The sequence below is a fragment of the Pteropus alecto genome, unplaced genomic scaffold (genome assembly GCF_000325575.1).
Source record: "Pteropus alecto unplaced genomic scaffold, ASM32557v1 scaffold86, whole genome shotgun sequence".
Taxonomy (NCBI): Eukaryota; Metazoa; Chordata; class Mammalia; order Chiroptera; family Pteropodidae; genus Pteropus; species Pteropus alecto.
In genome coordinates this window covers 27,730,131-27,743,838 of record NW_006442109.1, presented here as the reverse complement: position 1 = coordinate 27,743,838, position 13,708 = coordinate 27,730,131, and the positions used below count along the sequence as shown (strand labels likewise).

At 48.4% G+C, this 13,708-nt stretch overlaps 2 protein-coding genes across 3 annotated transcripts in view; both read left to right on the top strand.

The window, feature by feature from the left end:
- The window catches only part of RTF1 (RTF1 homolog, Paf1/RNA polymerase II complex component), a 31,508-nt gene extending 25,759 nt beyond the window's left edge, over positions 1-5,749 (top strand). For both annotated transcript variants that reach the window (XM_006920469.3, XM_025038806.1), the window contains 7 exons: positions 439-516; positions 1,058-1,179; positions 1,363-1,420; positions 1,853-1,930; positions 2,397-2,492; positions 3,252-3,363; positions 3,603-5,749. In XM_006920469.3, the coding sequence (XP_006920531.1) occupies positions 439-516; positions 1,058-1,179; positions 1,363-1,420; positions 1,853-1,930; positions 2,397-2,492; positions 3,252-3,363; positions 3,603-3,709 (651 nt within the window). In that variant the 3' untranslated portion in view covers positions 3,710-5,749. The remainder of the gene's footprint in view (positions 1-438; positions 517-1,057; positions 1,180-1,362; positions 1,421-1,852; positions 1,931-2,396; positions 2,493-3,251; positions 3,364-3,602) is intronic.
- Positions 5,750-12,995: 7,246 nt separating this feature from the next.
- Positions 12,996-13,708, top strand: part of ITPKA (inositol-trisphosphate 3-kinase A) — an 8,931-nt gene continuing 8,218 nt past the window's right edge. Inside the window, 1 exon segment of the mRNA XM_015595807.2 lies at positions 12,996-13,707. Within this exon segment, the coding sequence (XP_015451293.2) occupies positions 13,455-13,707 (253 nt within the window). The 5' untranslated portion in view covers positions 12,996-13,454.

Below are 13,708 nucleotides of genomic sequence, written 5' to 3'. Positions count from 1 at the left end.
ATCAAGATTTTTTTCTATACATTCTCATTTGAAGTCAGTCTAAAGAAACGTATTCAGGATTCAGGGATCTGTATTCTGCTAGTCTTGGTCCTTCAAGAATTTTCTTCAGAACATTTTGGTAAAAGTTTTGATCTCTGTTTTCTTGGACAGTGGCTAGCATTACAGTACCAGGCACTTGGGCTGCTGCTGTTTATTGGTACATGTTCCTTCAGAGTGTCCCAGAAGAATCTCCATAACCCTGGAAGCAGCATAGTATCCCTTGGAATGAACTCGCTCGCTCGTGCTCATGCTCCCCTCACCCCCTCTCTCGGGCATGACACTGCTATAGGAATAGCTGCTCCCTTTTAACTAGCTGCTTATCTCCAAAATGGGCTCACTTAGCCTGTCTACAAAATAGTTTAGGAATACCTCACTGCTGGTATCTCTTCTCTGGTACAGATTGTAAAAGAAAAAGAAAGGTTCAGGAAAGCTCCACCCAACTATGCTATGAAGAAGACTCAGCTGCTAAAGGAAAAGGTAAGGAGTTCTACTCGAACTTCTTTCTCTGTCCTGTAAGTATATGTGGAAATTAGACTTATTCACCCTCTGCCAAGTTAGTAGTAGCAGGATTTTCCTTCCTATAAATTGAAACTGTTCTTGCTTATTCTCCTTACTATCTAGTCACTTTTGTTTCATGTGTAATTTCATAGACCCCATGGTAGTATCAGCACTGGGGTGAAGAGGCAAATGATATCGCCAAGCCCAATTGTGGTGGGTGGTTTTCTATTCTTCACATCAGGATGGGGTAAACCTTGTTGGGGTAAGTTAGCCATAGGGGGCCTGGGTTCTAAGGTTAATGTTACACATCACTGCTACTAGGGACCCAGAGCCAGGTAGCTACATGGGAAGGTGTTACTTCTATATAAAAATTATACCTAGCTTTTGTAAAGTTTGTTTTCAGTATTCTTTCACTTCTTCTGTCATTTGTTCATATGAGCTATCTTGCCTGTGCTAAAAGACGGGACATTTGATATGCAGACGGTTATAGCCAAAACCCTACTATTTTCTCTGTGCACAGGCCATGGCTGAGGACCTGGGCGATCAGGACAAGGCCAAACAAATCCAGGACCAGCTGAATGAGTTGGAGGAGCGGGCAGAGGCCCTGGACCGCCAGCGGACCAAGAACATATCCGCTATCAGGTGTGTTACAGAGCCCGTTTTGATTGAGCACCTATCCTTGGCCCACAGACCTTGCCACAGTTATCAGGGAAGCCTGTGGCCTTGTACATTCTGTGCTGCACTGGCTCCACATATCTCCCACGTCAGGGCTCAGTGATTCCTCCTTTCACAGCCACTGACTTATTTCTCTTATTCACCTCCCAGTTACATTAACCAGCGGAACCGAGAGTGGAACATTGTGGAGTCTGAGAAGGCCCTTGTGGTGAGTAAGACAACTTTATCTGGATCACTAAAAATAATTTCAATTAATAAAATGTTATGAAATCTTCTCTACATCTTGTTCTGGTTCATTTTTTGAATTGTCGAAGTAATCTGTACACTTAACATATACATACTCTCTGTATGCACACATATACCCATATAATTTATAATGAAAAGCAGCAGTCTTCTGCCCTATCTTATCCCTCCCCATCCTTAGATCCTATTCCACAGGTATTTATTTTTATCAATCTCCAGTTTTGTTCTTTGGATTGTTGCCCCCATATCTGCTCTGGTGTTCTTGAAGGAGAAAGGATGATAGATAGCTTTTGACTTTTTTCAGGCCCTTGCAAAGACTGTTACTTATGCATAAGCTTATGATGAATGAGGGGGGGGGAAGGAGATACAGTTCTATAATGCATGTTGTCTGTTTCAGGCTGAAAGTCACAATATGAAAAACCAACAGATGGATCCCTTTACCAGGCGGCAGTGCAAACCTACCATCGTTTCTAATGTGAGTGCCCTAAAGAGGACGTTTTTAGTCCTCTAAAAAGGACCTAGATTCTGGGACATAAAATGAATTCCATTAGGAGATTAATAAAAAAGTTAAAAATAATGTTGTCTTAGTGGGATTTGCTTGCCTCAAACTCTTGGGTCTTGATACTTCCTTTTTTATCTTGCTATAGTAAAAACCTGGCATGGATTTATACAAACCTGTGGACTAACCCCCCTGTACCAGGTTGGGTTTACCAGTGCCATAGACATTAGGATTATGTAGGCTAGGTCACCTACCTAGGGGCTGGCTGGGCTTGGCTTGGCTTCAAAGCTTTTAATTGCGTCTTTTTGCTACCTTGAGGAAAACCCCACTGAGCTGCTGATTGGGCCACTGTGGTGCTTATGATGCTAGTGGTAGTAGGTGGGAAAGGATCACAGTAGGACTGCAAGTATTGAACAATCTGCAAAATAACTTACTTTCTCAGTCCAGAGACCCAGCTGTACAAGCTGCCATATTGGCCCAGCTTAATGCAAAATATGGTTCTGGAGTGTTACCAGATGTCCCAAAGGAAATGAGCAAGGTAAGTACAGCACTACCCTACCCTGGGGTGGCCCACAGAGCTTGGCTGCTGGTCTGGGCACCAGAGTGTACACCTTGTGCTGACCTGGGCACCAGAATGTTCCTCCAGATGGGCTTGATTTTCCCACCTGGAAGAACATGGAGTCCCACTTATTGTCCTTTCTCCATCCCAATTATGTACAAATGTAATAATCAGCTACTGAATTTTGGTCAAACAACCTAAATTCTAAACCGAACACCACTAATTGACTAAGGCCTTGACTATGACTTAGGCAACTGACATCTAGCCCTCTTATCCACATTTTTTCTTATGGAGAATGGGAATAACACTCTATACCCTACCTGCAGGATAATTAGGAGCAGACAATATGTAAAGATAAGCTATAAAAGTGAAAGCTCTTTGAAAACTAAAATGTTACACTGAGAGAAACTGTCCATTTCAAAGCACTTTTCTGCCTAAGTTAGGTCTTCTCCTGTGGAGCCCAAACTGTTCCAGGAATTCATGAAATCTTGAGTCAGAAGGTGGTTTGCTGTCTAAAGCCCACCCTTTCTACCTTTGCACCACAGACGTAAGCCTGTCTGTCCTCTCTCGCCTTTGCTTTTAGGCTTCAGAAAAGAAAGTTCTTGTGGCCTTTCAGAGAAGGACTTTAGTAGAAAAATGTAATGAACTTGAGCAAGAGCTTTTATATTAGTGGCAGCTGCTGCTTTAAGTCCACTTTCACTTACGCTTTTATAATTCGTTTTTCTCTTCACATTGCAGGGTCAGGGAAAGGATAAAGATTTGAATTCTAAGTCAGCCAGTGACCTCTCTGAAGACTTATTCAAAGTACATGATTTTGATGTGAAGATTGATTTACAAGTTCCCAGCTCAGGTAGGTGAGGGTGGGAGTGGTAATAGTCAAGGATCAGATGGCTCTCTGGCCCTCTCAGTCTGTAAGGCAGCTTATTTTAGGGAAGAAATGGGGGTATTAGCCCATCAGTATTTATGGAGGCCGAAGGTATGTTTTGAGAGGGAACAGGAACAGTCAGGAAGCTACCTGAAGGAGTGAAACACAAGACTAAAAGGACTTTGCAGGTACCTCCGCTGCCAATATGCTCTTCTTTCCCATAGAGTCAAAGGCTTTGGCCATCACCTCCAAGGCTCCACCGGCCAAGGATGGGGCTCCAAGAAGATCTCTGAACTTGGAAGACTACAAAAAACGACGGGGGCTTATTTGAGCACACCCAGGCTGCTGCTTCTGACCCTGCATGCCCCATCACAGTGTCCCACCTTTCCTCTTTTCCTTTAATTTGCCCTCTTTGGGCTGGAGCAGCAGTAGAACTGGGAAGAGACTCTAAACTGCCAGTCATCTGTAATATAAACCATTTGCTGTATAGACCTCCCTTGTCTGCACCGTCTCCCTCCAACCCTCCCCCTACCCAGAGCTTACCCAGGTGGACCTGGGCTCTTTTGGGCTTTATCCACGTCTTTAGATTTGTGTTTGCCATTTTTTTTTAAACCAGCACAGTTCATTGGCCACACTGCACGCATTCAGTATTACCATGGAGCTGAGATTTTTGCTGGAGCCCCTGGTGGTGATAGCAGCAGCACTGGGCAGTCTCCTCTGTGGACTGCCTTTGACCCAACCATTGAACATTTGGCACCTGGCCCTTGTGGAGGGAGTGAGTTCTGGTCACCTGCAGTCCTCCTCCCTCCCTCCTCATCTTTCTCTTCTTCCCATCTCTGCGGAAAAGAGGTTTTCAAAACCAATTTAGTTTCAAAAATGTACATTTATGGGGAGGGAGGGGGGGTCTATTTGAGAGAGTGAGTGAGTGTATGTATGTGTGTGTATGTGTGTGTCTATAAGTGTGTGGATTTTTTTAATCATTTTTTTTAAATGCAGTACTCTTTGTATCAGTATGTCCTGGGTCTATCTATAGCTGTTTCAGATTTTTTTCAGCTGTACTCGAGCATCTGAAACTGCAAGAAAGAAACTCATTAAATGTGATTCTTCTTACTAAACAGGCCTGACTGCTGTAGCTGTGTAACTTCCCCTCCCCTATCTCCTCTTCCTCATCACCTCCCTACCTTGGAGAAAACTCCCCAGTTTGGCCCCTGCCCTGTAGGCTATGTCCTTGCAGGTGGGAGGGAAGCCCTCTGTCAGGTACCAGGGAGAGCAGTGCAGGTGTACTGCTCATCCCAAGGGTATAGCCCACAGCTTCTTGGCTGAATCTAGCGTTAGTCTTTTTCCCACCCCATGTTCTTGTCTTTTCCTAGTGATTCTGTTTTACAGCTGTTTCAGCAAGAATAATATTTTGTTTTGTTTTTAAGAGAAAGTATTCAACATGATGTGGAGAGAACCAACACAAAAAGATTTAGGTTGCAAATGTTAAAAGCATGTGCAGTTTTATGTGTGTGTATACATATATATATGGTAAGCATATATATTGTTGTGCAGCTAGGGTGAAGCCAGCAAAGAAGTGTGTATGTCTTTATGAAATGTTTGAAAAGAGATAAGCTGACTGCTTGATAATCATTCTCAGGTGTAAAGCTCCAAGTGTAAATAAAAGTGGCATTTAACAAATCTTTTCAGAACAAAGTACAGCTGACTATATATACCAAGAACTAAGCTAAAGAAAGAGCTGAGATCTGCTGATTCCCACAAGAGAGAGAGGAATCTAGAAGTTCTGCTTTGTACTTCTTCACCCTACTTTTCTATAAGGAAGTAGGATAATGGGAAACCACAGAGTGAAGTTGTATTTAAACATAAAAATGGATTTGGTAACTCTTCTGGGTTTAGTAGAGCCTCAGCATTGCTTTAACTTAGTTTACACTTTTTTATTTTAAAAAAACAGTAACGGATGGTTTTTAAAAAGTATTGTGACTGTAAAATGGATAAATATGACTGTGACACAGCTAGGCGGTAGCTGTGACACAGTTCAGTTGGGCAAAGGAGTGGTGATGGACTCATTAAAATCATATATACTTGAATAGTCCATTGACCAAAACCCTTTATAGACTATTGTGTAAATGTGGAATCACAAACTGTTAAACATTGCGTGGACTCCGGCAGAGTTCTTGAGGCTGCTGGGACCTTTGATCATGATGAACTTGGACTTCTTTCTCTTTCTGGTTTTAAAAAACATGAAATTATAGAATCCATATAATTTGCTGGAGCCATTCTGATCCACCATGTAGATCTGTATTTAGTATCATTTGGATTTGGAGAAGTGTCGATTATATTATGGCTGTGTAATAAAATTTTTATTAAAACTGCATCACACTGTAGCCGCCTCGCCACTACCTCCCCACATGCAGCTGCTGAAACTTTCATTCTGAGAAACCAAAACAACAGGGAGAAAAACCAAAGAAGACCGAAAGTTAACTTATCACCTGAATAGCCTGCTTGGAAATTAGGATCAAAACTGAGGACTTGGCTCCAGTCTCAACTGAGGAAGGGCCTCTGAACTGAGATCTTGACCAGGCATAAGTCATGAAATTATAGAATCAACTGGGTTTCTTGGTTCGTGGTAGTTCTTGCGCTGGGAAATTGCTGTAGGGGCCCCTTGTTCCACAAACACACACACGCCAGTGTGGTTTCAGTGTTGAAGGGTGCAGTACCTAAGGCTGTTTTACACATTTTTCACTACCTTCCAAGAAGCAAAAAGGCCAGTGACCATATGCCTAGCTCATGATGTATAGGTCTGTTTGTCTGTCTTGCTTCTGACAGGTGCAACTTCCCTTCAAAAAGAATGTTTTTGTTTCCTTTGTTTCTGTGAAATCCTGGCCTGTCACTCAAACTGTACAGATATTTGTAAATAAATTTTATGCCCTGTTTTAACAAGAGGATCAAATTTAATCCAAGGATTGCATCCTGAGTGGCAACTCTCAAAGTCATGTTTTAAAAGTCCAAGAGAGCCTAGCCTCTCTTTTGCTTCATTTCTCTCCTTTCCTGTCTCTTAGCCCTGTACCCCCCAAAGTGAAAGTGGCTGTTTTCAAGTCTTCAGAAGCCTAGTTCCCCAGAAGCCTCTCCGGTATGGCACTTGTCCAGACAGGGCAACCTCCAGTTGGCCTGATTTACTTCCTGCCTTGGAAGATACCACCAAGCTTTCACAGAACTAGGTAGGCCCCTGATTCACTGCCTAATGCTAGCGAGAGTCTGGTCCTTTCAGCTTCCAGTTGGCCTAGGAGCACTTCCTTTGCTATCTTATTTTCTTGTGAAAGGAGAACCCAGGAGCAGAGTTTGGCCCTGGAGGAAATACTGATAGTCTTTAAGGGCTCCACACACCCACTACCTGGGGCTGTTTCTCAAAGCTTTCTGACCTTGTTTTAGCTAGCGTGCAAGATCCTCCCCTTTAGAGATGGGAAGGTGGGAGGTAACAGTCACAATGGTAGGAACCCCGTCCATGCCTGCCTCTGGGAGAGGGGTGGATCACTGGGGCTCATCCAGCAACTGCATCCAATGAGGTTTACTCCAACTCTTTATTACTCCCACTACCTGACTGTTGGGAGCAATGGGCTCTCTGGGCCCTAGAGATCAGGGATTTAAGCAAAGGACAGCCTAGTCCGATCATCTCCCAGGATCTGGTGCTGTGAGGAAACCACTTGCTGCCTATCTGAGGGAACAAGGGAGCTGACCACCCTGGGAAGAGGGGTGCAGGGTTGCTTAACTTCATTTTCCAGAGTTGTGTGGGGGTTGACTTTCCTTGTGTGATCCTGAAAGTCAGTGTCCAGCAGCTCTCCCGCTGGCCCCAGCTTGGATTCTTTGCGTGACTTCCCCAACCAGACCAAAGGGGGCTGCTGATGTCCCTTGGGGAGGAAAGTGTTGAGGAGCTGGAGGGAACAGCAGTGTTAAGAGGGCTGATGGGCAACCTGTCTTCTCTGTAAAGGTCCCTAGGCCAGTCCCAATGCAGTTGAGCAGAAACAGGTTTAGTTCTTGGCCTGTAGAGGGGCTTTAGCCACTGCAAAGGCACATCTAGGGCCTCCAGCTGGTGCTTTGGACTAGAGAAAGAGCCAAGAGCTGCTTGCATAGTAGGCTCAGTGCAGGGTTCATACCCCAGGGCAGCCACTCACTATCTAGGGCTGAGTTAATTAACTACTCTAACGAACATCCTGATCTTTAAAATAAAATCTGTCAGAATCATGTTAAAGATTAAATGTTCCTTTCCCCAGTAGGGGTTGATAAATGCTATTGCTAGTGACAGCAGAGGCAGCTAGGCCTTGGAGAAGAAACTGTTGGGGGCCTAGCAGCAGGCAGCGAGATAGAGGGAGCTGCGGGGAAAGGAGGGGGTGGAAGCCGCAGAACAGCCCCTGGGGTGGGGTGGGGGAGCAGAAGACACGACCAGCGGGAGAGCTTGGCCCAGAGACTCCTGGCAGCCTCCACCTAGGGGGAGGGAGGGCAAGAATCTCCGCCTCCAGGCTGACGTTCCCACAGGTGGGCACTGGGGCTGGCCTGGGGAACCGTCCAGAGAAGCAGGGCTGCCCTCCAGCCGCCCACCCCCACCCGCCTTTCAGCCTTCAGTGGCTCCAAAGGCTGACACCTCACCACCGCCCCAGCAGGCTCAGAAAGATTGTGAGGCCTGACCTCCCCCCACCCCCACCAATAATAATTAAAACATAAAAACTGTATAAAACCGGGAAATAAGTGTGAAGAAGTCCCAAAGTTCTGATCCTTCCCATGATGACTACCTCCATACCTTCTTTAAAATACCAAATTCTTTTTTTTCCTTTTGCCTGTCTAAGTCCCTGCTTTGCTAAGCGCGTACGGAGACCGGAGACCGTCTATTGTGGCCACACACACATTTACCTCTCCTGGCATACATTGTTCTATCTCCATTGATTTTCCCTTTTGAACTCATGCGTCAGCAGAAAAGTCACCTCCTCCGGGAAGCCTTCCCTAATCTCCCCTACCCACTCAGGGTTGGAAGCTACTTGTGTCGCCGCATTTCTCTCCGTAACTCCACCACCCAGCGCCGCCTGGCACTTAGTTAACGCCCAATAAACTCGATGGCGGTAAGGGGACACGGGGGCGGGGAAGGCAAGCGGATGTCCAGTAGCTGCCGCCCCGTTCTAGGGCATTCGACCCCACTTCTCATCCAGTCCCCAGACCTCAGCGCACGCAGGAATGAGACGTGGCGGCGCGGATACCGCCCGCAGTAGAAGTCCAAGCTGCTGGTCCTTCGAGTTCGACCCAGCAGTGGATGAAAGCGTCCTGCTCACTCCGGCCAGAGTCCGGGTGTGCCGCGGCCCCGACGAGCCCGGACGAGCCAACAGCCTCCTCCTCTGTTCACCCCTCGGGGCCCAGCGTCCTTGGAGTCGGGTCCCAGCGTCCCGCTGCTTGCACGGGCGTGCGCTCAAGTCTCTGGGTGTGGACCCTGGCTGGGCGCGCGTCCCCGTGGCTTCCCGGCGTTGGGAGCAGGAGCCTCAGCTTTCAGACGCACTCCTAGCTCATGGCGTCCCCGCAGCAGTCGCAGAGGCTGAGGGACCAAGGGCCTGGCTTCTGGTTCTGCCCCGCCACAGGATGCTCTGTGAATTCAGTCGCAGCGCACGTACTCGGGGTGAAGGGCACGCCAGCAGGCTGAGATCACAAATAGAATTAGGGGTTGTGCCCTCTCCCCGCAGTTAGGAGATTGAGAGTGGTGCCCTGGTGGCATTGTGGGAGACAGAGGCTGACTGCGCCTTGGGCGTTCTTTGAACAGTTGCCCCAACACCAGTGGCCACGTCCCTGACCTCAGATGCTCCCTCCACTTGGCCACTGAGATTCTGCTGTTTCTGAGTTCTGGAGAAAGGGAGGAGGGAGAACCACAGTAACACAGCCTCCTGGGAGGGTGGGAAACCTCGTTCCGAAGTGTGTCAGGAGAGAAAATGTTCTTATTGCGCATACACAGGTGTGGTGACACATTTTGTTCCTTTAAGGCAAGAGTGATTCAGATGGTGGCAGGTCGATGAACACTGCTAGATCCCTAGCCCTGTTAAACTATCCTAGCACCCAATCCCAGAATATTTCCATGAAGTCTATCAATTATGAGGCCAGAGGTGGCATGGGGAGGAAGAGAAACCCAGAGGCAAGGAAAAAGGTCTGGGGCTGTCAGGTGAAAACAGTCTTTCACTTTTCTCCCCAGGAGGAAAGAGATTCTAATTCTTCCCAATCCTCAGGTTTCTATTGGCCGCTTTCTCTGGCCAGCCCTCCAGCAGCCCCTCTAGTATGTTCTGGACATGGAAGGAAGTCTGACTGACCAGGGTTGAGGAACTGTTTGCACGAAGCCGCTGAAACACCAAGGTCTCACTGACAGTCCCTTGGAAACAGAGTAAATGCAGCCATTTGGCATCATGGGGCCTGTTTTCTGTTTGGGCCCTTTCTGGTTTCCTTCCTCCAAAAGACGATGTAAATGATACATCACCAGGAGGGAGTCATCATAGGAGCTACTCATTCCTGTACCCCTTTCACCTAGCACAGTGCTTGATTCATAGGAGCTACTCAATGGAAGTCTGTTTGCTCTGTGGGTGAATAAATCCATCACAGATATTGTCACAGAATATTGAAACTTTTGGGGATCTTTTGGAGGACACCAAGCCCCACAGAACATGTCTCCAAAATGTTCACTGGAATGAGACTCCATACCACCTGGTCTAGAGGAAAATTTCCTGTTCCCCTTACCCCATCCCCCAACACACACACCATAGGGGCTCTGCTCTCTCGGAGGAGGCCTTCAAGTCCCCTCAAAGCAACAAAAGTGACACATTCAGGAGCACTGGTCAGGTCAAAGGCTGTGCTCCATCCTTTCTCCCCCAGGTGAGAGGCTTTGCCTGTGGGTCTTGGGAAGCAGAAGCTGGCACTGTGCCTGGCCAGGGTTGGCGAATAACGAGTATCATTGCTCCTGCCCCTGGGGCCATCGGTGCTGCCTGGGGGATGGGGTAAAGAAGGAGCAGTGCTAAATGACACGGACTGGGGAATAAAACCAAGGCCTCAGAAATCCCTTACCTCACACAATGTTGAGGGAGCCATTTTCTGGCTCCCTCTTTCCCAGCTTTTGTGCCTCAGTGTTGTTACCCTTCAGGAAGGGACCTCAGGCTTGATAAATCCTGAAGGCCATTAGAGAGGCATGAAGACTCAGATACCCCAGGATTCAGGCCTCTAAGGCACAGAAGGATCTTTGAACTGAGATGCCACAAGAAGAAAAAAGATCAGTTCTTCCCTCAGACACATTGGCCTTCTGGGTAAGGCAGAGGAACTCCCATGGCCTGTCTCATAGCAGCCATCTAATGACCATCAAAACCTTGAAATATTCTTCTATACCTCTTGTTTCCCCATTTTTTGCAGCACAAAGAGGCCACTCCTCCACCTATGTAGTGGTCAGTCTGATTTTCTCCATATCCTTCTACTCACATCCATCTACTCAGGGCCTGAAGGACTGCGGAAACTGAGGCATGAAGAACAAGATTCCAGGATTTGAGATGTCATTCTTGGCTCAACTAAGAGAACATGAGGGCTCCCCGACCTTGTCCCACAGCTATGTTGGGACCCCCAGGCCCTGTCCCAATATGTACCCTTATGCTCTCTGCCTGCGGTAGGTAGAAGCAGACTCTGCCTTCATTGAATAAGGTAGGGACTAAACTATGAGATGTTAATGAAAGAGATTGAGCGTATCACAGGAAAAGAAGTCAGAGACCTAGCCAGGACTTACTCTGGCTTTACCACTAATTAGCTGTGTAACCTTGTGCAAGTGCCTTCACTTCCCTGGTGAGTCACTTAAACCCTTTGTTACTTCTGTATTGTAAGAGAGGAGGATAGGATGCATCTAAAGGCCCTGCCCACTCTAATAGTCTATGAAATCAGCTCTCATTTCAATACCCATTCTCGGGTTTGCCCTTAACTTTTGTTAAATGATCTAGTTAACATAATACAAATTAATACAATCACGATGCTAACAAATACTTCAATTAAAGATGATCTTTACTTACCACCCTATATACCTTTATTATTATTTTAGAATCAATATGTATTAAAGGTCATTTCATTCTTTATTTTAAATAAACTTCTGTCAATGAGTATATATAAAAAAAAACTTTCCAGTGAGAGACACCTGAGCAGGTATGGCAAAGAGCTCTTCTTTGGTTGCTGGCCCTTGGGCAAGTGCCTGATACAAGAAAAAAAGGAATTACTCCTGAGTTTTCTCTTGGCAGCCGAGACAGAGACCCAGCTCCTAGTCTGCTTGTGCCTACAACATTGCCCAGACTGGCACACAGGTACACAGTACCCATCTTTGTAGTTCTGGCAGATCTTTGCTGACTCTCCCCATGCTGGGTTTGTCCCCAGCCCCTCTCTGAGAGTAGTACCTTCTCAGCTCCCACCACAGACCAGGAGAGCTCCAAAGAAGGGAGAAGAATGCAGAAGACATGGGTGTTTCTGGGCCTTCCAGCTCTAGAGTACACCCCTCACATAGACACCTAGGCTTTTCCAGACATCTGTGCCCCGGAGGAGATAGCCATGTGATTTCCCAGGTTCTCCACAGAGGACTCAAGTATTCAAACTCCTGTATTTCCTACTTTCTTACTCCATTCCCTCAGTTTCTGCACCCTCCTCCCCCTTCCACTCTTTTTTTCATCAGTTCCTCCAGGATCTTCTCATTTCTTCTTTCCTAAAAGCTCCTGTTCTTTCTCTCTCTGAACCGTCCTTTTCTTTCCTCCTGGGCCATCCTTGAATCCTGGATGAAGGGAGATAAGAAAAGGAAAGCTCTTCCTTTTGGCCTTCATCAGCATCAGGCAATCTTTCCGCTGCACTCTTCCTACAGGGCCCCCAACAATCCCTAGGCACCAGGCACCTGATAAGGGATCCTCACTTGTGGCATTTGCAGGGAAGGCAAGCGGGAAGCCAGGAAATGCTGTGAAACACTGACTTCTACTCAAAGCAGCCTTGCAGTTCAGCGGACTACCACCATGTGAAATGTCCAAAGACTCACCACAACGATGCCACTGATGAGCATACTGCAGTGTATGAAACACTGCACCAACATCAGCAGTCCCCTCTTAGTTTCACAGCCCAAACTCTGTGGGTCAGGTGAGGTTTTCCTAATTACATTTAGAGTGTGGTGAACCCGAGACTGGCTATTTCTACCACCCACTCTAAAACTGTTCTAACATTTTAGAGATTTCACATCTTTCATTTTATTTTATTCTCACAGCAATCCTGTGAGGTGGACAACAACCTTGCGGAGGAGAATCAGCAGTTCAAGGAGGTGAAATGACTTACTTGCACGCAGCAGACTCCAAGCCCCAAACTCCAAAAGTAAAAGGGGGGAAGAGGGGCACAGCTCCCGCCAGCCAGCAGCCAGGGATGCAGCCCAACACTCCGCCTGGACACGTGAAGAGATCCAGGCCCCGCCCCCTGGCCTTGTTCTCTGCCCGCAGGGAAGTGGGGTGTTTGAGGGGAGAAGTCTCTGCCGTTCCCGGGACAGAGTCCCCGCTTGAGCGCGCGCCCTGGGAGAGGCTTCTTTAGAAAGCAAGTGGCCTTGAACTCTGTGCTGAAGGGACACCGGGAGGGACTGGATGGGAGAGCAAGAGCAGGATTAGCTCCTCCCTTGCGGGGTCAGAGACCTTGGAGCCGGCAGGAGGAGGATTCCTCTACAGCCCCGAAGGCTGGGAAGGCAGTAGGACCCGGAGGCGGAGCGCCCCTCCCGTCTCCTCGAGGGCGGGCACAGAGAGGCCGTGAGGGCCAGACCCTGGTTTTATGTCTACTGCTCCGGGTGGGCTTCCTGGCCACCCGGAGCAGTAACCCAGAGCCATCCCCGCCGAGCTGAGGCCTTTAGAGGCCCGCGCTTTCTCTGAAAGTGAAAGGAGTGGGCGGGGGGCGCGGCCGAGGCGGGGCCCAGGCAGGCGGTGGCGCAGGCTCCGCCTCAGGGCAGTCTCGAGCCGGGGGCGCCGAGCGATTCCAGTCCCCGCCGCGCCGCGGGCTGCCGGGCTCCACTGCAGCTCCGGTGCCGGGAAATGACCCTGCCCGGGGGCCCGACGGGCATGGCGCGGCCGGGAGGCGCGTGGCCCTGCAGCCCGGGGCTGGAGCGGGCCCCGCGCCGGAGTGTCGGGGAGCTGCGTCTGCTCTTCGAGGCACGCTGCGCCGCAGTCGCGGCCGCCGCCGCCGCGGGGGACCCCCGGTCCCGCGGGGCCAAGCGGCGTGGGAGACAGGTCCCCAACGGGCTTCCGCGGGCTCCCCCCGCCCCGGTGATCCCGCAGCTGACTGTGAC